General features: G+C 37.4%; 1 protein-coding gene across 1 annotated transcript; it reads right to left on the bottom strand.

The window, feature by feature from the left end:
* Positions 1–1,459: 1,459 nt before the first annotated feature.
* LOC100891008 (wnt inhibitory factor 1) lies at positions 1,460–24,406 on the bottom strand. The gene is made up of 9 exons (XM_003724538.3): positions 23,946–24,406; positions 16,086–16,227; positions 14,498–14,646; positions 5,668–5,770; positions 4,754–4,900; positions 4,237–4,359; positions 3,246–3,341; positions 2,750–2,845; positions 1,460–2,234 (listed from the first exon to the last, which is right to left on the bottom strand). The coding sequence occupies exons 1-9, from the start codon at positions 23,973–23,975 to the stop codon at positions 2,128–2,130; spliced, it is 993 nt and encodes a 330-aa protein (XP_003724586.1). The 5' UTR covers positions 23,976–24,406; the 3' UTR covers positions 1,460–2,127.

Genomic DNA, 24,406 nt, shown 5'->3' with positions numbered 1-24,406 from the left:
ATTTAGTCAGCGCTGACTAAAATAGATCTCGCTTAGGGGACCTATAGCATTATACTTCAACCACTGAGGAAGTGCCCCGCCAACGATTGGACTGCCGCTGCTGTATCATGTGGGAAAAAATCCTGAGCTCCCCCTTTGCAATGTTCCCGGTATCTGTAAAGATGGTGGTTGACCGTCAGTTCTGCGTTTGTAACGATTTGAACTGCGTTTTATTTATCATTTTATAACTATTGATCTATTTATTCCTTTATTTATTTATTTATTTATTTTTTTTTTTTTGGGGGGGGGGAGGGGGGGGGGAGGCATATGATTGGGAATAAGGGGTGGACGATAGATCTACTTCAATACTTCAGCAGTCAAATAAAGTGATATTAAGTGCCTATTGTCATTATTATTACTACGTGTGACCAAACTTTTAAAAATTCTTTTGATTCATTTTATTTTAATTTTCAGTGCATTTGCAATTTTTTTTTATATTTCATAAAAATCATTTGATTTTGAGTTCACGTTTTGTATTTTGGTTACTTAATGATTATATGCGTTCCCTTTTTTCTCACTAAAATTGTTCATTCGCATACAGATATTTCACTTCAAAAATGATATCAAGAAAGAGCGAGTTTCAAACAAACTACATGTATCAGAAAAATATCATTATAATTAAAATTAATATAAAATACTGCTCACTGTTTTAATTGGAGATTTTGAAAAAAATGAGTATTGGTTTATTAGTGAAATTGAAATAATTGTTATTCTTTGTCTTCTCGCCTTTTCGGAAAACGCAATAAGAATGCTCTAATTATCATTAAGATCCATGTTTTTGAAGAAAAATACATTGTTATTCGTTTTTCTTTGTTGTCTGAAGTGGACATTTCCTAATCCCCAAATTGCAGTTTTCCACTGTGCCCCTTTCTCTCTGCCTCTCTCTGACTCTGTCTCTCTCTGTCTCTCTCTCTCTCTCTCTGTCTCTGTCTCTCTCTCTCTGTCTCTCTCTGTCTCTCTCTTTCTCTGTATATATATATGCCTCTATCTCTCTGCATGTCTCTGTTTCAACTGTATACACGCTTCTCTTTCACCCCATTTCGTTTCTGCATCTGGCTCATCACGTGTCTTTGATGATGATGATGCAAGATGATGATGACGTTGATGACGACGATGATCAGAAAATGACAACATTAATGATGATGATGATGATAATGTTGGTGACAATGATGATAATGTTGATGATGATGGAGATTGTGTATATAAAAAAATGAAGCCATGATAAAACAGTGTCTAACATGGTAGATAAATGTTTCATTCTGCATTCTAATCAGATAACATAGACAAAAATGTAGGAAACTTTGAACAACATTTTACTGTAAGGTGCATTATTCGAGTTAAATAGAAACAACCACTTTGAAGGTTTTATGCATCTAATTACTAACAACAATTTGAACAATGCTTTGAAAATATTTGTTGGCGTTGCAGCTGACAGTGCTCAAAATACAATCGAAAGCTGGCGCTCTTCAATTCAATATTTAGACGAACGTCGAGCATCTGAGTAAGGAGTTAAGATCCTTACTCCTTAGACTGAGCAAACGTGTATCACATGATGCAGTCTTGAGCTTCGAAAAAAAATCGTTCAGTCTTATAGATATTGACAGCCATCCTTGGGTATTCCGTAGCTGCAGCAAAGGAAAATATGTTGCCCTAGTTAGAGGAATGCATTACTTCTAAAAGGAAAGTCACTCACAGTCATGACCGTTTCAAACTTTTATGTCAAAGTATCAATCAAATTTTATCGGATGTTTATTGACACTGTTTCCCTTCTGTGGTTCCAGAGTTGGCATAGGAGAAACAAATTCTCATTATAGTCAACTAATTAAGCAAACCAAGTCTCTCCTAGTATCAACATAATTAATTTGAGTACTAGTTCCCTTGCAACTCTCGCAACCGCCAATATCGACCTATCATATTAGTGACACAGGCTTCATGGTTCCGACCAAGAAGTAAAATCGTGATAATGCCAATATTTCATCCCCATGCCTATATCGTCTGACACAATTCCCAGTTCATGTATCCAGACCTTCCATCCACAATATGGATATCCCTTCACAAAGTTCTTCAGACGGCTTCAGATAGAGTACTTCATTCCGATGAATAGTTACTGTTGATGCCTTCTTTCATCTTGTCTATGTTCGGCATGCTTTTATCCTTGTCCGGTTGCGCACCTTCGGATTTTTCTCTCGACACAGCTGTACATGAAAATCCCAAACAAAGCAAAGGTTAAGAAGTTTCAACACTTTTTGTATTCGAAAGAATAACACTTTCACATTTCAGTTAAAACATATTATGTGCCCCCCCCCCCTAAAACAAAAACAAAAAATAAATATAAAACAACGTCTAGGATATGATTTTTTTTCTTCAAAGTAGGTTATTTTCATCATAATGCTGTTAAATTTAATTTACACATAAACTACATTTTCGTCACCCTTTCGATTAGATAGCTGATTGTAATTTTATGAAGAGTTTCCATAGTTGGAGGAGAGACCTACTGTACAGATATATTGGCTTCTTCATTATAAAACAAAAATACATTTGTTAAATATGCAAGCGCCAATAAAATATTAAATGGGCCAACAAATATATAAAAGTGTATTTTGGGGACAATAACCCCCGTTTTCCCTTGACTTTTTAGGTAGATTATAGATATCGGCTTACTATTTTGTCATTGTTTTGATAAAATGAAAAGAAATGTGCATTTACTTACGGTACTGACAAATATCACCAAACCAGTTCCGATAACACTTGCATTTTCCTGGTGCTATGCAACGACCGTGGTTGAAACAGTTATCCCTACATGATGCTAAAAGTTAGAAACGATAAAGAGAAAGGTTGAAATTAATAAGAGGGAAATGGGCCTACATAAGTATATGTTTTGTTTTTAAAAGGATATCTCACTTACTAAGCAGAGTCACAATGAATATACATATTATCTTTAATGATCAATACATGATACCCATATTGTTCTTTCAACCATATACTTATTAATAATATTCAAAACGCTTCTCATGGAATTTATTTTACTCCATACGGAAATAGAACACTCTCAAACTCTCAGTTTTCTTGATTAAGGCTACTAGTACAACACTCAATCTATCTTTCTTTAATCAGGACCCTATATTGCCTCAAATGATGTCAATGTAAATTAACATTTATTTAAAAGAAAGGGCAGTTGAATTTAAAAAAGTCAATCGGCAGGATACCTAAATGGCAGATTTTTCCGCTGAATCCTTCTGGGCATGCGCAGAGTCCCGGCTTGATGCAGGTACCACCATTGTAGCAATGTGGAATACAAAGAGCTGTATAGACAGGAAATTGAATTTGAGAAAATGATGATGACGGCTAAATCTATTTATTATTCAATTTTCAACTGCGATTGTGTTGACATTAGATGATTTTCCATAGATATGAGACATTGGTGGTCGAAATGATTCACTCACAATTTATTCTCTTCTCCCCTTTCCAAAATAATGTTGCTTAAATCCTGCTGATTAAAATAATGATCCTCTTCCTTGTACATGTGACGAATACAATCTTTAAAAATAAAATGATCACATAAATCGCCTGAATCTCGAGGATGTCCTCGCTGAACTAAACATTCATGATTTGCAATGTTTGATGGATCAAAATAGATATGAATTGATCTAGATCAGTGAGGCAATTATTTATTTATCTGACATAAGGTCAAACCGAAACCATGACGAAACGGGATGCAAGAAATAAGTGTAATGTATTTAAATTAAATTGTTGATAGTAAAGATTCATATTCATCAGGAGATGAGTGAAGGGAGCAAGCATGAAATAGATTAATGCACATTTAATAACGTTGGAGTGTTTAAATTTGCTAATGAAAGGTACTAAAGGGGTGGAAGAGAGGGGAAAACGATGGGGAAAGAGTGAGTTGGTAGAGAGGGGGAGAGAAAAGATAGAGAGTAAGCTAGGGAAACAGAGAGCAAGAGCGAGAGGGGGTGAGAACTATTCAAGGTGGAAGAGAGGGGAAAACAATGGGGAAAGAGTGAGTGGGTAGAGAAGGGAAAAAAGAATAAGAAAAATAAGCGAGAGAATCAGAGAGAGAGAAAGAGAGAGAGATGGGATTGGGGTGAGAACAGCGGCACTATTAAGGGGGTAGAGTAAGATGATTTCTGGTAGAGTGTAGAATGGGGGGGGGGGGGGGTAAAAGGTATATATACATACGTTGTGAACATCGCAGACCGTAGTACCCCTCCTTACAATCACATCTCCCTTCTGGACTGCACACGCCCCCCTCTAAACATGGCGGATGGCAGACTTCGATTGTGGATGTAGACACACCCTCATCTTTCCAGACACAAGAAATGGGGGGAAATGCGAAAATTTGGGAAAACATGACATTTTCTAAGGAAACTATACTTGATTAATGATAACATTTTAGTTCGATGAGGCCTCGATCATGGATGATAATTGATAATGACAACTCTTTGTCACGTGATCACAACAATTCCGTCCCTTGGGGAAATTATTAATCGGTTTTTGCTCAAACTTTCAATGACCTATTTCCCTCTTATTTTTCTGCTTTCATTAAAACCAAGTTAATATTAGGGTGGACATCCCCTTTACGAGGGTATAGTCTTTAGTCGGGTCTAATTATGAAGCAATGAAAACGGTAAAATCTTATCAAATCTACATTGAAACATACACTCATGTTTTGCAATGATAACCTCTCAAAACTTACATTTCTCGCATTCTTTTTCTATCTGGAAGTTGAGTGGTGATGCTTTGATGTCTTGGCCATCGTAGTTTTCGGTCTGAAATCGAAGACGAAAACTGACAAGAGCTGAGCCTACTCCTTTTCCCGTGCATGGAAACTCCACACTAAATACTGACAAAAGGAGAAGAAAATGATTTAAAATTTCAATTTTCGATGAAATTATGTGATCACTTATATAAAGCATCATTAACACACACATCAACATTTTGTTCGTGTCAAATAAAGTACAGTAAGAACAAAAGTACAATTTTTTTAATTTAAAAAATTATCATCATTATTATTATTATTATTATTGTTTTGTTTTGTTTTTGTTTTGTTTTTTTTTGTTTTGTTTTGTTTTGTTTTTGTTTTGTTTTGTTTTGTTTGTTTTTTTTTGGGGGGGGGGACTTTACAACACATCACAGAAAGATAAATAATATTTTGTCAATTGCAATATACATAAACATAAACATGTTTTAAAAGAGAAATTAAGCCTCTCCATGTTGTGGACGAGAAAAACAAAACATCATAAATTATTCATTTACATTTTTATCTAATTATCCAAGAGAAAACGAAATAATGATACACAATGTCAGTTCAACCCCTCCCCCCCCCCCCCATGCTCCGAACACTTCGTGACTTTTTTTACAAAACATCATGTGTCAATTTTGTGTGCCATACTATTATTATTAATATAGTTTAAGCGCTCCTCTAATCGAGAGAGAAAACAAAACAAGAGAATAATCATTCATATCATCCTACAATTAAATTGCATTGTCTAATTTTTTGTAGCATGTTCCATAATTTCGCAATTTAATTTATATCATAATTCTGTTAAATAATACAAAATCATAATCAGATTGATTTTGGCACGTTATGTAATGTATTAGTGATCTCACCTGTATGTCTTGATGGTACTCTGCCCTTGATTGGTATACTGAAGACAGGGTAGCCTACAAGCTTAGGGTTGCTTGTAGTCACATCTTCAATCGAGTAATGATACTATACGAGAATTGAAGAAAATAAAGCAAAGCAATGTTGTTAACAAAAGTTTTAAAAGAATGCTAATTTCCATTACAGCGAATATATCATATTCACGAGAGTCGTTATCAATTGGTGATTCACGACTTCATTAGATTAATTATAAGGAACTAACATTATTGTTTTATGATATATTGATGATGTATATGCCGATAAATGCCAAACATTAGCCTATAATGTATATCTGTCATGTTAATTTGTCAGGCTCTCTGTATTATTTAATCTATTAAACATTACTGTGAGATATTAAACAGAGAGTAAACAATAACAATAAAAACATTTATAAAAGAATATTAAAAAGTCAAAAGTAATTTTAACACATTAACACGTATCATACGTAGGCCTACATGTAGACCAATATCTAAAAGTGAGGGAGATCAATGTACGTGATTAAGAAAATGAATCAGCCCCTTCAGACTGGGCGCACATGAAGATATCATGTGATTTCCAACGGAAGAGATGTTGTGATAAGAATTACGAATGTCTATTTCCATAAATGAATAACTCGGAAATCATCAAGGCGTATCTGAATCTTGAGTAGCCATCAAAACGGAAATGCATCAGTCAACAAAACCGATTAATACTTCATTCGGATGACAATATAACGCAAGTCTGAACGAATTTCCCCTTTCTTTAAAGATACTATGTCCCTTTTGTAGAACTCTGCATGTATAATGAATATGTCATGTATGTCCTATCTGTGAAATTTAAACGTTAGCAGTGTCCGAATATTCAAATTATGCAAGGAAACCCGTTAACTTGCTAGACTTCACTGTCAGACACTATTGAGTGACTGACTGACTTTTTTTTCCATCTTTGGTAATAACATACAAAATGAGCTGTAAAGGGTACATGAGCATTGTCTACATCAATAACCCACTTCTTGTAATGGCCCAAATTAAACTGATTGAATCTTTGTGCATCATAAAACGTACGATTATTCGGTACAATGGTCTGAAAATCAGACTATTACTTACTGGCTCTATAGCTCCTAAGTCGATTCGACAACTAATAGTCGTTATTTTCCCACTTAAAGACATTTTCAAGCCCCCTCTTTTTTAGGGAAGTTCTTAATTAGTATTGTCTTTCAAATGCCGTTGGAATTTAACCTTTTCATTTTTTTGGCCTGCAAATGGGACATAGTACCTTTAAACTAAATCTGTATTTGTTTTATATCTAATCCTCAAGACGTTTTGGACTGTAATGGCATGACCCCCACACTTTCACCAGTCAGACGACATCTTCGATACGTAAGAGAGGAAACAGTCAGCAGACGACGCGGTTTGGCGGGAAATGAGATGTTTCCATGCGTCAAGTTCACACGCAGGCTGTGATCATAACGCCGCCTGCGTTACCAGGCGTCCCATTTTCTTGTCAAAACATTTACAATTCTAATCCAATGCGGACAGACGATGTTTCGAAAGATTAATTTAGATAATTTTTCATGGACTAATGATTATTGAAACAAAAAGTAAATTACAGATGTGTGCAGTAAGAAATGATTCCCCTTTCCAAAGAAGCAATTATAAATTGACATTGAAACATTAACAAACAAGACTTAGGGAAGGTAAGGACCCAATCACTGTTCGTCTTTTATCAAGAAGACTTTCCATCTGAGAGCTTTCACCAAGAAAGAGAGAACCCAGGTTCACGATGATTAAGTCTTCACTCATAATGGTAAAAGAGTGTTTCACAATACAGACTTGAAAAACAACACAAAAGACAACACTTAGGGCCTATACGTGCTATGAATATCGGTCCTGATTGATTATTTTATAATACTTTGTTACCATTAGCAAACATACTTATCAATTTTATTCAATATAATGACAACATTAGATTAATTCAGAAAGAAGAAAAAGACCACCATCCCTTACCCCCCCCCTCTCTCTCTGCACCAGTGGCGGATCCAGGGGGAGGAGGCCGGCCCCCCTGGAAAAAAAAGTGTCAAAACACGTGATTTTTTACCTTTTGGGGGGGGGGGGATGGGCCCCCACTGGCGCTCAAGGGTGGGGGTGCAAATTTTTAAATTTTGGAGGACCCCCCCCCAAAAAAATGTGCTCACTACCCCCCCCCCCTCCCCCTACTGAGCGAATTTTCGGGAGCGAAAAAAAAAAGAAAACAAGTTGGGCCCCCCTCCCCTAAAAAACCTGGATCCGCGCCTGCTCTGCACATAAGTACAATCATGACTAAAGACCAATTTATTCATGCAAAGCTTGTTCAAGAGAGTCAACAAGGGGATATGTCCTTACTCTCATCATTCACCCCCTCGACTGAGAGTGGGTTAAAGGACAAACATTTGCTTCATAAATATTACTGTGTCACTCCAACCTCTCACTAATCAGTCACATCAAGAGATGTGTGTCCATGTTAGCACGACATGCAACGCCAACATTATAGTAAGCATTCCTCAACGATTCTACGTTTAGGTTAAACAATTAGAGCAGATTTGATTGTCGAGTTTGTGGGTGTATTTGTCGGGGGGAAATTGGCAAGTAAAAAAACGAATGTTGTAGACCCTTGTCATACAATGTGAATGTCAATATTGTAAATCATAGTGTTTGATAAAGTACATTCCGTGATGATATGAATAACATGTTTTTACTGTTATTCATAACTATAATTCCTCATCGTTACTGTACGTAAACAGTGATGAGTTACAATGTTTCGTGATCCAAAAAATTAATGTAAAAAGAAAAACAACCATCAATTTGATGATGAATAAACTGTGCAGTACCCTAGCCGTGCCCGGTCAAGTCAGAGATTGCAATGGTTTGTGCGTGAAGTTGCATTTTGGTCGCCATACAATAAAGCAAAATTAAATGCCTAATATGTGGTAATATCGTGTAAAGAAAGGGAATTTAAAAAAAGCGCGTTGCTCCAGGAAATATTGGGACACGAGCACCTGAACCAAACGACGGAAAAAATGGAAAACGAAAAACGGAGAGGGAATAGGGAGAAGGAAAAGTAAACATAAAAAGAAGACTGAACGACTCCACCGACATCCTTCCCCTCATCGAGACCATTTCATCATGGACCCTACTGATTTCATTCACTGACTATAAGAACGGTCTCTGGTGTCCCCGCCCCTTATGGCGGTGCCCCCTTAATCTCGCGACACACGCTACGCTAAACCCAAACGAATGATGCAGACAAGCTTTACTAGTATAACTGGAAAGTTTAAGGGTCGGGAGAGGAATAAAAACCCACTTGGCCAAATTGGCTATTTATACATCCCATCCCAATAACCCAATCAATACAGGAACATTTCAAGTAAACTGGGTTTGATTATAGAATTCCAACTGCTTCTACATGTTTTAAAGAATGGTAGAGTAATGAGTCACCCAAGAGGGAACACAAGAAGGAAATTAAATGGATTTCTTGATTCACATTCAAGATGGTGCATTGCCCTGGTTCTGATTCGAAGTAATTGAGCTTACACCAAAGATTGAACGTGTTTGTAATGTTCGTGCAAATTGATTTACTCCTGTAACTCGAGGTAGAATTATCCCGGTGAAATTAGATTTATTGTCGGCAATGCGAAAAGGTATGTGACCGTGGACCTACGGGAGAGAAGGCACATGATGTGATTCGGTTCGATGTTTGCAGTTAACATTTAAAAGGCAGTAGAATTAAAGGCATGTACTAGTCAGGCGATTGCAACATGTTCCTAATGCTGGTCGTGCACGAGGCGTCAATCATTTTACTGACGCAAGGCTGCGTCAGCATCTGACGCGCCATGTGAGTTCGTATCGTACACAATTGTTTGAAATATGAGAGATGCAAACACTGCGTTTAGGTATTTATGCCTACGCCAATCATACCCAAAGGCTTGATGAGTGTAGATAGTTAACGCAATTAGAATGAAACGGACGTACACTAGGCGTCATTAGCTGACGTATGTCTCCGTCAGAAATTAGAAATTTGGCCTTTGAATACAGCATGGTTACCATTCGAAAACAGAAAAAATATTATACATGTAGTAATATTCATATAGATACCATATGTTTCTAGACTTCCCGAATTGAAATCATGGGCACAGGAGACATGACATAAAAAGTGGGACTAACTGACAACCCCCTCCCCGCCCTCCTTACTGCTCCAGACGGACTAAAATATAATGGATATCATAGTCAAGGTGGTATGTTTTTATATCCGACGAATCTTTAGACAATACATCAAGGATTGTCTCAGTAATGCATTTAACCTTTTCATCTGACCTTAGCTCAAATGATTGCAATTTTGCGGCTCCCTGTGGAGTCATATGTCATAAATTGCCTCGTTACCAGAAAATATGAATTTCCTTTTGTTTTCACCCAACTTTTAGATAGTTTGAAAGAAATTGCTCATGTCATTAATAAGTTATTGTAAGCTGATAACCGACCTATTTCATACCAAGATAAACGATGATTTGTCGGTGATCTTCATGGTGTGATTAAATCATCTGTTAGCAAGAAAATAGTAGCATTCAAATTAATGAACATTTTCAATATAAAAAAAGTGAACCGCACATTGAAATGAAATTAACCCCATTCTTTATTTTGTTTTGTAAAAAGCAGGAACAAACGCGTATACAAGCATGGTATGACTGTCATGCTGTGATAATGATATCATAAATGTTGCTCATGTGGTTTCATTATATGAATCATATGATATGGTGACCTTTCATCAGCTGTTGCAAGGGCCCAATGTAGGATGGCTCTTGTTCGTTTCTCGTTATGCTCCAGAACCGAATATGACATTCAAGGCCTGCATGAAGCCATGAACGTTCCAAAAGTCAGACTTTATTTTTACATTTTCAAAAATCTACCTGATCACTGAAACTAATTATCAACAATTAATACTTCCTTATTAAATATTACTATTTTGTACTGTTTATTCAGAATTAGGTTGTAATGATTTGCAATAATAAGAAACAATAAATGTCTTCGTGTTGAGGACTTATACTGTTGTCTGCTGCGGGCGAGAAAGGCTGGCTTTGACCCAATATGACATTGTGTAGGATGACCTAAAATTCTTGCAAACTGATTGTTTTGACTTAATTACATAACAAAACAATATGAAAACAAAACCTTTCAAATCGAAATTCATAACGCCCCTCTTATTCATCTAGTCCATGGATTCAATGTTTCACGTTTATTATTTTGATGATACAATACAAGAGGACTATAAGTTACATGGATTGCGTCACTTCAAGATGTCTAATGTCTTTTAGTTTCTCTTTACTCTGATTATAGCACTTCAGCAGAATATGGCGCCCGGATCTTCTGAAAAAAAAGTATGACCAGCTAGAGTAGAATGACCTCATTCTCCGGACGTCGACCCGAGAATTGTTAAGAAAGTAGGTCAGGGCTAATTATTCCAAGTGTTGACTGCATGTTCTTAGACTACATTCATGTTTATGGCAAGTTTCCCATTTCTGTTCATCAAGTCGCAAGTTAAAAAGAACTCGGAAAATTGTAAGATGCATTACATCGCCATACTCGAGGTTATTGATTTCGTGGTAAGTGCCTGATATAGTTAAACATTTAAAATCAGACCCTGCTTTTGTATTGGCGCATCGGAAACTTATCCGTACTGACGCACGATGCACACGAAGCGTTATTTCGTTTGCGTAATTACTTGCGCCTATTAAGCCGGTGACGCAATACTTGCACTGTCCATTCACTTTGTGTACGACGCGACTCTCGTATGGCGCGTTAAAGACCACGTTAATCACTAACGCAGTCCTACGTCAGCACAATGACGCCTTTTAAGAAGCGGGCCTTGCTTCTTTTTCCATCATCATAATCCATCTATATTTCTGAATACTGTTTGAACAGACACGTTCAATATGGTTCACAAAACCTGACACAGTTTGCTAGCATGGTGTTGAACTGAGCCTATCCGAGAGAGCAAGCCGTCGAAGGCATATTTTTCGTCATATTTCGTTCACACCTCTACCTGTCTTCTTCAAATTTATCCTTGACAGAGGATTTGACGGAGAATTAAGCATCAGGTCACGGGGTTTCACACTCCTAATGAAGGGGGTGGTCTGTGGGTAGACCCTGCTCACTACCTGATGGATCTTGAACCTGATGATAGATGGGAGCTTCTGGCTTTCACCAGGTGGGAAAAGGAGGTTTGAATCAAGAAACCTTTCCTATAATGGTAGAAAGAGATATCGTCATGACCGTAGACGGGTGGGAATATATTCATGGCAATAAGTGGAACAGGAAATAGGATAAGGTCATAATGAACATTAATCATGTTAATCGAGACGGAAGATGACTTGTAATGAGGAAGCAACGAGAACGTCAACTTCGGGAGCTTCAAGATAGCGCTTCACCAGTGTTCGGTTGAGAAATATAATTTTCTCATACTAAGGCAGCTTGCCAACTTCCCCAAGTTGAAAATGATTTACAAAAATATAACAATGAAATATACTACTAATAATACATTCCTTGATTCCGAGCAAATTAATCTGGATTAATAACACTTTCATCAGGATACATTGGTGCGAGAAGAATGTGAGAACGAAAACGACTATCAAAATGGAATTTTTCTGTTTTCTCTTCATTCAACTTGAGTCCATTCTGGTTGATACCGCTATGGTACGCTATCTATATAAATCATAATAATGGAAAAGGGTGGTCTATAATCGGGAAGGGTGGCTTAAGGGGGACACGAGCAGGTTGGTTTGCCTCAGAAGCAGGGTGAGAACAAGTGCGAGCGACTTAAATGATATGAGGAAGAGGCTGTGACATTTCGATCATCAGACGGAGCTGTGTGAACTTGATGAGCGATGGTAGGTCCTTCCGATGACAGCATATTAATGGCCCATCGACCACACATCCATGTCAAGCAGTTCAGTTTGTGGAGAGTCATTTGATTTCAGTAACGGTAATTCCTATGTGATCACGTTTTGCTGCTTTTCTGTTATAAGTTTGGTTTTTGTGTGTCACTGTAGATTATAATAATTTTTCGTAAGGTATATCATCAGTCCTTAACCTTTCTTATTTGCCAATACGATGATATAGCTTGTTATAATGAAGACAGATGGTTTAAGAAACTTGAGATATAACTGAATTTTGAATAAAAGAAGGTGTTCAATGCGTCTTATCCACGTACCTTATCTTATTGTGATACGTTTAATTATTATAGGGATCATACCATTTGAAGCATCAGCTATTTCACTTTTTTCCCTCACTATTTCACAGCTTTTATTTGACTTGAGTGATTTTACAATTGGAAGGAAAAGACATCGAGAAAATTGAGACATTGGTTGAAGGCTATTGTGGAGGAAGAAAATGCTGAAATATACTCCAATCATCAGTCAAATATCTGATAATTGTGGCTGATCCGATCAACTTGGGAAAAATGGCGATTTTGGTTGATCTACGGAAGATGTGACCCGTAGATGACAGAGTATAGATCTAAACCCTGCCATGCTGAGTAATAGAAGCGACATTGGCTCTGATCTTGTAGGTGAGGTTATGTGACATATTAAAAACTAATAATGTAATATATTCTCAATATTATGAATGAAACACTACAAGCCATGATGAACAAATCAGGTAGCAGATTTTATCTATGTAATAGATTTTGAACTATTTTGTTGCAAATATGATTATAGTCTCACTATTTTAATAAAAATGGCACGACATTATTGCTCTTTAAACTCGACTAAATTCAACTATTTGTTGCAACTTTAATTCTAGTCTCACTATTTAATAAAAACGGCACAACATTACTGCTCTTTAAATCCAGTCTGTACTAGTTTGGCCAGGGGGATTAGACCTCCCTGCAAGTTCACTGACATGTGGTTATCTCATCAAATCAGCTCTCAATTAACATTTAAAAAAGGGGGATCATGGGGACCAACAGGTACCGATAAGGCATTGCTTGCTATATAGAGGGCGCATGTGTATGATCGAATCTCTTTGATAAGCAGTACAGTGGGACTTTAAACTCGACTAGATTTCAACAGTTCTCCACTTAAGCGTTGTTGAAAACTTGCATCATCGGCTTCCACAGCTCTCACTGTACGAGATACCACAGCCTCGGGTTATTTTATGAAGCTCAGAATCTGGGTAGAATGGATGAAATTACAACCCTTTCACTGTTTTTCTTTCATCCATCTGATTTACTTCCGAGTTTTTTTCTTTCTCCAGACTTTTCCCTGACCTTGTGAACCCCCTGAATGTCAAGGCAGACCAAACACCTCGAGACACAAACAAATGCCACTTCAAGACGATGATGTAAAGCCTCTATTCAGGATGTAAGCCTTGGACCAATATCAATCAAGAAGAGTAATGGCTTCGTGGTTACAACAGTGGTTTATAGCAACTAGGTCGAGGGTTCAAACCCAAGTGCTATGAGTTTGACTTTGAATACAGCATTTAATCCCCACTTTACTTACGTCTTTCTGGACAATAGGACTTCAAATGGTTTGACCCATGTTTAATGAATGTCAAGAATCAAAGATCAAAGACTTCATGTCCCATAGTATACTATAGCCAAAGGCCTATTATGGGCAATGTGGTTCCATAAACCAATACTTCCCCCACATGTAAATTATCGATACCATCTGTCCCTCGAAACAATCACTTATCTGTGAATATTGCCGTTTATCAGATATCATTTGGATGCTATGGTTAGAAATAGCTTTCGATTTTGTTCAAGATATATATCAATAATTTTACTTACACCTGCAGGAGCCGAAAATGAAATGTTTAAATAACGTGATGTGCGAGATAATTGCAGACGAGATCTCGTAGAAAGATGCCTTGTCTGTGCGTTAGCTGAAGGCGCTGAAGGATTGTCGTTTTGTATGAAATAGTGAGGAACATTCACGCCTGAAAAGAAGAATTAAAGTAAAGAGAAAGATAAAAAGAAAGAATCGTAATCTAACATCAGTTTCAAATGTTTCAAAACATCCTTGTAATATTTCAGTTTATGTTTTTTTATAATTTTTTTAAACATGTTAGATAAATAAGCATATTTTATCGAGTACGTCTTATTTCAATAAAGCTCTTCTCATTTCTGATGATTGTAGTCTAAACAAAATATTACACTGAATGTTGAAAATCTGAAATAAAAGATAACTCATATGACAAACGAATGTTAAGGAAATGGATATAGCAGAAGAGCAAAATAAAGAAGTGGACAATTTTGTTAGGACGGCCATCTTGTCTCCTAGCGGTTCCAGATAATTTTCATGACTTGGTTTACATTTTCCTTGTCAAAACGACCCAACAATAAAAGAATATTAAAAAGCTACTTTAAAATGACATTTAGACCAGAGACGAATCTAAATTTCATTTCTGATCTACCGCTTTAAGTACTTGTCATCGCAAAGTATCTTAAATCACAATTTATTGGTTAGCAATGTTCTCTGTTTATTGTTGAATTTGTGCAGCACCTAAACGATCTATCACCCTGTTTATACAACGACTGTGATGCAGTATGAAGCAGAAATGAAAGTCGATGCATCTTTGATTTGATTTGTGTTTCGATGTCTTGTTTATTTGGTTGTCTAGGAGATAGACCAATCGACTGAGTTACTAGGCCTTGTACCTGACATGAATGAGAGCGTGACATTCTTCCTGTGCCTGCTACATCTTAATTTGTCTTCCATGTTCTGAACTTGAACTTCTGTTTTGACATTGATCCCTTTCATTCCTTGTTTGCTTTTGTCATTTTTATATTTTTGGATTTAAAGTAGCAATTTAATGATTTACATCTATCTCGACAACCTTGCTCATGCTCATTGCGGCCGGAGAATCAATCTTCATTTATTTATTCCTATAATTTGATTATAATATATGATTATAAGTTTGATTATAAGTAATTTCTTATGTTCACTTTTTTCATAGTTTTGTCTTCTATCTACGGTATAAAATTCAATCGCATTTATGACAGGTATGCATAAAGGCTGATTGTTATCGACTGTTTTGGCCGAAAGTTATTTTTTTAAAATTGGTTTTGAGTCATTATAACTGAAATTTGACATTCATATTGTTTAATCAAAGTCCTAAAACATCTATAGCTTAATTCACACAATGAAATGATAACAGTTACAATACAGTTACGATAGTTACGACCCGGTGCGGGTCGCCTTGCCATCCATTTTGCCTTTTCTGGAGGATCTACAGTCACTGCCTGCATGGGGCACATTTAAGGTCCGCCAATTGCTAAGATTGCATAGGATTTCCAGCAAATTACCAGTTTCATCTGCATTGCCTCTAATATGCAGTATTTCATTGCTTCCCATTTCACTTTTAAAATAACCTACCTAAAATTTTCTTGGCTTGTTGTTGGTCGAGCCAGACATCGAGACCTTTGTATGATCTCGTCTGATGAGGTCGAAGAGTTAACCAGAGCAGGAAGACGATCCCGATAAGACCTAATCTGAAAAACCGTGTCCAACCACGAAACTGTACGGAGAGAGAGAGAGAGAGAGAGAGAAAGAGAGAGAGAGAGAGAGAGAGAGAGGGAGAGAGAAACGTTAAACCTTCGTTATTATTAACACCATTGTCGTCAGGTTCGGGGATCGTTGTACCATCTCGTCTGATGAGGTCGAAGAGTCCTCGACAAAAAGATTTCAATTTAGTAAATGAATGTACTATGATAAATTCCTGATGCTGTAGGATTTAATATACTATCTGTGGGGGGAAAAAAAATCTATATCCTCTGCATACATCATCAGTTTGTTGAAATTAGCATTATAGTCAGGGGTGTAATTGTGACATGATTTCATAAGTAAGCAGCATTGATTGCCCGTTGTTATCATTGCTGTAAATACCAAGTAAATATCAACCACATCAGAAACGCTATCCCGATTAGATCTAATCTGAAACAATGTGTTCATCCACGAAACTGTATGGAGAGAGAGAGAGAGAGAGAGAGAGAAAGAGAGAGAGGGAGAGAGAGAGAGAGAGAGAGAGGGAGAGAGAAATGTTAAACATTCGTTATCATCATCATCAGGTTCGGAGACCTTTGTACGATCTCGTCTATTGAGGTCGAAGAGTTAACCACAGCAGGACACGAGCCCCATATAAGATCTAATTTGATCTAAATTTCATTTATACTGTCAAAACCTGTGCTTATCCACAAAACTACAAGGACAGAGAGAGGGAAGGGGTGTGGGGGGGGGGGAGGGGGAGAGGCAGAGAAATGTTAAACATTCCCTACACGCTAGAAATCTTGCCCCGAGGATAGATCCAAATTATAATATTCATGATATACCATGACTGATAATTAATCAGGACAAGCCGATATAAACGATCGTTATCTTATTTATCCTTGACAAATACTGTCACTCACTGTGTCTGTATTATAGCACATACTGTAATAACAATAATGATAACAATAATAATAAAAATGATAATAACAATTTGATTTATTCAGCGCCTTTTCCAGAGGATACAATGCGCTGAATAAAATCCATTAAACCCATATCGATGACAAAATATTTTTTTTTTAGCTTTATAGGACGATATACACCGACCTTGGAGTAAATTGTGACTCTTAAAACACTCTAGATAATAGATTTTGAGATTCTGATCTCGACCATCCGATCAAAAATCTATTTTCTTATATCTCAGATTAGATGTCCATCCGTCCATCCTCCAGACCTTGAGACTCTGTCAGCAGTCAGAGCCTTTCCCTTGGATAGGGAGGTCAGAGGAAGAAATGATATCCCTCTTACGGACAATGCGGAATATCCTGCTACTAAATATTTGCTGATAAATCGTCCACTTCTTTTTGTTTTTAAATAAAGTTATTGCACCCTCCCCCACCAAAAAAAAACACAACAAGTATCTGATACACAGCCATGCACAGATAATAAGCATCGATCACCTCATCTGCTTCGGTGACATTCGTTGCGAGCTTTATTTCGACAAACATGACGTAGTGATACGGTTAATAAGGTTAGGGTTGCCATTAGGGTTTCAGGCTAGGGTTAGGGTTAGTTTTAGAGGAAGGAATAGGGATTGGTCACAGACTGAAGTAGATATTGACCACGGAACATTATTGTGACCGGTACATGTGTCGTACAGTATACAACCCCTCCTAAACACTGTCGCCGGTGTGTTCCTTCAAATTACTTCCTTGGTTTACTAGCGTATTTATTTGCTGTCACGTCCTGGCCTGAAGCATACTTTTTCCTTAAGTGCACGGGAAATATAATCGTGTAAATTCTGTTAACGAAACTAGGTAACAGATACTACAGTGCTCGGGACTACAGGCCATTAGTAAACTGTCCATTAGCGTTGCTTAGTACACCGAAAAGAGAACAAAATATTCAATTATCACACCACCCAACCCATCAACAAAATGAGAATCATAAGGAGAGGACTGCGGCCTTGTACAGCCTACAGGCCAATATTTTTCTCAGATGAAACCAGAAGCATCTTTGGTATGTAGTTTTATTGAACATTACTACAAAAAAAAGTCATGTCAATATACTAAATATTAATATAAGTGACTCACCAAACAAACTACAGAACAAAACAGGATTAAATGACTCTACTTTTGATAATATTAACAGTAAAGTTGATTTTAGCCTTCTAGAAACCGATGGTCGGAAATCAATTCTAAATATTGTACTTAAAAGAATCAATTACCCCCTTGCCTTTCGTTTTAGAAGTGCAAATCTTAAAATCCCATAACATCTGATGTTTGACCTAGGCTCTAGCCTAGGGCTTCAGTACCGATCATTTTCCTGGCATTCCATCATTTTAATATTCCGATATGGAACTACAATCGCGCTCTTTCTTCTGTCAGAGTTTGAAAGCCACGGGGAAGGTCAGGTGGGTAAATAGTCGTGTCTATATTCAGCCGCATGGAACTATGGCAACAGCTTCAGTAAAGTACTTCGAGGAACGTCGAGGACGACATAAATCAAATCTTAATGGACTGAAAACGTTGACTTTAAGCTGAAAATATGAGAAGATGATCATGAAGGGCACTGATATATTATGTTTTCGTTTATGACTTAAAGTGAAGGAATATGATTAACATAATAGTTCTAAAATTGGGCGATTTCATTTTGTTTGTCACCGTTTCTGAGGACTAGACAGTTTATTTTTCATGGACACGTGAATATTGATCCAAATAAAGCAAATACCGTTTCGTACAGAAAAATATAATGATTATCATCAAGCGCAGTTCCATAATGTGTAGAGAATTTGTTCTACCCTCAATAAAGGCACGACTTTAAAGGGATAGTTGAATTCTCGTTTCAGACCGCAAATGCCTTCAAAGTGCATGGTTATTGCTCTTATTCTTATTTATGACATTTCTAGTGACCTTTTATGACCTTCAATTGCTATGGAGGTAATTTTAGACCCCCAAAATATGTGAAATATTAGCCAATATGATCATTCCAAATTCAGCTCTGGGACCGTTTAACAATGTTAAATCTGAGATGCACAGCCGTACGTGTTATCAGTGTCTGTGATATGGTGTTATATTGAAGCCCTAAAAAAAATTGCGCTTCAAAATGATTAAGAAGTGCCTCAAAAAGGTAAAAACCTTTGAGTGACTGGTTTTACCATACTCGTTTTCCCCAATAGACTGTTTGGCAAACGCAAAATTTGATTTCGATTTTCAATCATAAATGTCTTGATAATCAGACAGGCGATCGGCTTGTAAAAGTCATGGGGTTCCTGACTGACCTAAAGGTTTATAATTATCATTACAGCATGAGCTACATCAAGGATTTGTTTAAAGGATCTAAGACAAAGTTACCGGATATCTTTAATGGTGTAGTGATAAGAACAGATTGGTGAAGCAAACAGACAGAAAGAGGTGTGCATATATACATGCGGTGACCGTTAATTAATTAATCAATTAATAACAACAATACACGGACCGGCTGGTCGCGCGTATTATAACCAACACGAAAAAGCCAACAAAAAGCCAACATCGGCATTGGCTGCAATAAAAACGTATAAGGCGCTACATTTCAACGGCTGGTTTAAATTATCGAATACAAAGTCATGTGCATGGGGCTCCACAAATGTTACAAATCCTTATATTTATGGATATTTCAGCCGTCTCTGAACCGATTTTTGATCAAACAAAGAGAATTTTGTCATTTGAACTGTATGTACTTTCAAATTTGACACTCAGTTTTTCATTATCTCTCTAGCGCCCTCTGCAACTATCCCTTTTAAACAGAATGGGCAACCGGATTGAAGCTATTTCTGCACGCTCGCCCCCAACTTCGTGCTTTCTCTACTCGAAGAACAGTTTCCTCTTCGTGCTTATTTTCAGAATACATGTATAGTGTCAAAGCGCCCCTCCAGGTGTCTTAATTGGAAACGTAGAGGAAACACGATTTATTTAATCTCGGGAGAAAATGAGTTATTTTCCTGAAATTTATTTCGATTGATTTTTGTTGTAGTAATATAATCTTAGAAATACATAATTTTCAGAGCCAATGTTATTTCAGTAAAGACTGGAAGGGGCTCTAACAGCACCGAAGGGGGGGGGGCATTGGGCATCTGCCACCTCATTCAGCTATTTACAAGCGTGTAGAGGGAGAAATGTTCTTACAAAGAATAAGCTAGGAAGACGAACGATTACATTTAAAAGGAAAGTGGAAACCTAAAAGAGATGGCGCATCATCATTTAATCATTGTTTTATTGTTTTATCTGTCATTCCCGTTTTAGGTCATCAATTTGTAAGACACTACTAAGAGCAGCTCTCCACAGAGGTGGTGTTGTTTGTTCTATCACTAAGGAATGTTGATCTAGTTTCTAGGGAGTTTTCATCTTTAACACATCACGTACTTCTCCCTTGACGAAACCAAATCCTGTCTAATATCAATATTTCAAAACATGCCAACGATGGAATTGCTCATAAAATGTAAAAGGATGGAAAGTGCAAAGGATTTGTCATTTATTTATAAAAGAGAATGACCGTGTAAGGAATGATTGACCCAATCTACGGGGAAATAATGGTCTGATGTTTAATTATGTAGCTTGATGTTCTTTACAACAGTACTGAATACAAGCATTTCTATGTTCTTGATGGTAGCTTTTAACTAAACATAGTACAAAATTGAAAGTTATGACGTTTGAAATTGCGTTTAAGGTATAAACTAAGATGACGGGGAAATCGACTTTAAATAATTTGAAGATCTCTTCTAAACTTTTAAGAGGGACTTCGATAAATTACTTCAGTACCCACTCGATGTTCTAAAATGTTGCAAGAGTTCAAACAAGGAGAAAACGGAGTGTTATTTTGTAACACCCCTCGCCCTCCCCCCAGCCCCCCCCAACCCCCCCCCAACCCCCCCCCCCCCCCCACTTCATCTCCCTTCCTGGTCTCATGAGGGCTCTGATGGCGGTACAATAACTCTACCCTCTCCTAACACTTGCTCCATCACATAATCACTAAACATGTCAAGATATTTCGAGTTACACTTAGTAGGGGTCATGCGCAGACAGGAAGAGAATTGTTTCTGAAACGTTAGACGGTATACACTTGACCTGCACCCAGCTCTAGGGGTAATTGGAAAGACGTGAGCTACCTGATATAGAACAACTATCAAGTAAAGCTTTACGATGGTGTTTACATCTTGCAGGATTAGTGATAATATTGGTATATTCAGTGGCGAGGCGTAAATTCGGTAGGGGGTTGGGCGTAGGCCTACCGCATTTGCAATAACCAGGTTATGTCATCTTCACCCCTCTCCTCTCTTCATCCTTTCGAATTATAGTTATGGGTCTTTTTTTTCTTGCCCTAAGCACTCGACTATGTTATGAATTATGCATCATTAAGATGTTTTCTTTTTTCAATTCTTGTTCATGATATTTTTGGTATTTTTAGATGAAGATCCCACTGTTATATGAAGCCGTTACAAGCCCTTAATCCAAGGTACCAAACGAGGCAATCGTAAATAAACCTGGATTTTCAATCTGGTATCGAGACCCTGTTAAACTAGGGCAGCGCACAATTATTAGATTGAATACCCGTTTCTAAGCGGGATCGCATCTCAGTCGGGTGGTATATTGTTCTTTGGACTTTATCCAACGTTTCTATTATGACCGTGACTGACCAAAACATCTGGGAGATATTAATATCTCGAATAACATGTCGACTGGGATTGAGATGGGAAATAGTATCTGATGTGGCGCAGTTTGTCTAAACACATATCCCTCATGGATTACTCGGCTGAGCTGCCTCATCTTTCAACCTGCTTTTCCTCATTCCTTTTCTCTTCTTCTTCTTCGTTATCATCCCTCTTCTCCTCCTCTAAATCCATACACCTTCTCTCCCCATTTGTAACCTCTTTCTCCCATCTCACTTTCATTTTCTTCTTCCGGCCTCTTCCCCCTCGTCGCTCCTCTTCCTTCTCCCAAATACAACCCGCTATCCCCCTCCCTATATTCATTTGATAACATGACATTCTTTTCTATAATAGTATACAATTTATCATTATCATTAATGATCACTGCCAAGCGCAACGTGGGATTTTGTACGGGTGACACATACATACACGTACAGTTCGTGATCTTGTTACACGTTCCATCATATTTTTTCTATATTATTTTTCTGTTTCCTAGCCCTCCGGCATCGTTCTGAACAAAACGTGCAGTCTAGTCTAGAACGTGTTATTAAGCTGTCAGATAGATTAAACTTTAGAATGCTTTGAGGATCAGAAGGATTGGATGTTGAATCACGGAGCTCTAAGCTCGATCCTCGGTTGAATACAGTTATATACGTTTTGCTTGTGGCTATGATATGATATTGATACAAAATTCCACTTTCAAGAGATTACGGAAACGTATGCAGAGGGTGTTTTTGCCTATTTACATCAAGGATATGGCAAAAGATATTCCTTTCTTTGTAGTAAACTTTGTATGATCGAGGACAAGGTGAGGATCAGGATAAGTCATGGTTTAGTAAAAGTCATTTTTCGTATTATAAACCCATCGTCTTGTAGATAGAGTTTATTAAAAGAGCTCAATAACTATGCACAAAGAGGAGCTTTGTTGAAAGTGAGATTGTGCCAAAAGAAATGACAAATAAAAATATAGTCAAACCAACTTATTAATGAAAATGGGTGAATAACATACATTATTTTGACGAATTGCTCATCAGAATAATTCTAGAAATCATTTTTATACGGTCATGATTCGATTTCAATTCGAACAGCAGTACAAATGTGCTTTAGATTACACCGTCCTTTACATGTATATTCGTGCTAGTGACTTTAAAAAATATAAAAAATTACTATACAACTACATTTTCATTCGTGTTTCAAACATCCATTATCGGCTTCAGACAGGAGCGTTAATGTAGTGTGAACTCGTTGTTCCATTTCATGATTTCTTGTCGGTAAAACCACCAATTTCCGACCTTGATCGAGTTTTACATCCACCCACTCAAGCTATTGTATTATCCATTCTTATTACCTATCCCAGGTAGCTACGCATGCTAAACTTGTTTTGCACATGGAATGATCATGCCTGCTGTGTTTAATCGTCCAAGTCGAAATTGAAAGAAAAGAAAAACATGTAGGCTAGTGGCGTTTCCAGGATAGGATTGAGCTGGGGGTATACCCCGCCCTCTTCTTGAAGACCCAGAAAATGAAACCAAAACTAAATGAGAAGAGTCAACGCCATGAGGGGCTGTCCAGATACGCCAGTCCCCCTTGAAGGGATTCCGCCCCCATTAGTTTTGACGCTGGAAACGCCCCCTTTTTGCTATTACTCATGGTAGTCCCAACAATGATCAACAGTGAGATATAACGATTAATAATACATTTCCAGAGGTCCAGGGCAATGCTTTTGTTTTTTGTCGGTAAGCTTTGATTAATGGTAAGAGACAAAGCTAGAAAATGATTGCCATCAAAATCAACGTCAACAAACCGAAAAGAAGTCACTCTTAAAATGTAATTTATTCCTCCCGAACCAGGGGTGTGGTGCAAGAAACCAAGGAAAATGTACTTGTTATACTACAGCCCTACCACAATAATAATTATTACCGAATGTTTCATTTGCAATTCTTAACACTTTTTAAATGAAAGTTTGTGTCACCGAGGCATTTTCTGATAATGATAAATAAATTCCTTCTTTGTCGCATCTATAATTATGTATGCATTTTATTATTGCCTGTAAACATGGTTAAACTTACCATTCTCTTAATCCTGCAAATGGGATACATGATGACCTTCTGTTTAGACCAGCAACGGTTGATGTTATTCCAGAGTCACAACATTCGTTTTGGCATCACCAATCACTGCTTGCATTATCCATGATTTATTTTCCTAGATGGACGTCAGATTAAATGAAATGATCCGGGGGGTATTGCTGGGAGGACTGACTGCTTCTCCGGACAGGTTAGCGGGACAGATTCCGCGATTCCGTCTGCTATAGATAGCGCTCTTCCCAGCGCTCTTCCAGCTATGGTCGGATGTGTAACAAAATAATCCAAAGATAATTTCTCCTCGAGGTTGATACTAATTAAGATATTTCCCCCTTCTTAACAAAAATTCAGGCCAACCCGAACTTGCAAAAACACGAAAATGTAATGTCTTCGATGATGGCATATCATCTCACAACACTCAAGCAGCTAGCAGATGAACCGTACGTATC

The sequence above is a fragment of the Strongylocentrotus purpuratus genome, unplaced genomic scaffold (genome assembly GCF_000002235.5).
Source record: "Strongylocentrotus purpuratus isolate Spur 01 unplaced genomic scaffold, Spur_5.0 spur5_scaffold_6, whole genome shotgun sequence".
In the NCBI taxonomy this organism is placed as follows: Eukaryota; Metazoa; Echinodermata; class Echinoidea; order Camarodonta; family Strongylocentrotidae; genus Strongylocentrotus; species Strongylocentrotus purpuratus.
This window is presented reverse-complemented; position numbering and strand designations above follow the sequence as displayed.

Excerpts from the sequence above, each read along its gene's own strand:
- LOC100891008 (XM_003724538.3), bottom strand. The coding sequence starts at position 23,975 with ATGTATCCCATTTGCAGGATTAAGAGAATG. Across the intron at positions 5,771-14,497 it reads CATTTTCGGCTCCTGCAGGT|TATCATTACTCGATTGAAGA; the intron begins GTAAGTAAAATT and ends ATTCTCGTATAG. Across the intron at positions 2,846-3,245 it reads CGGAAAAATCTGCCATTTAG|CATCATGTAGGGATAACTGT; the intron begins GTATCCTGCCGA and ends TCTAACTTTTAG.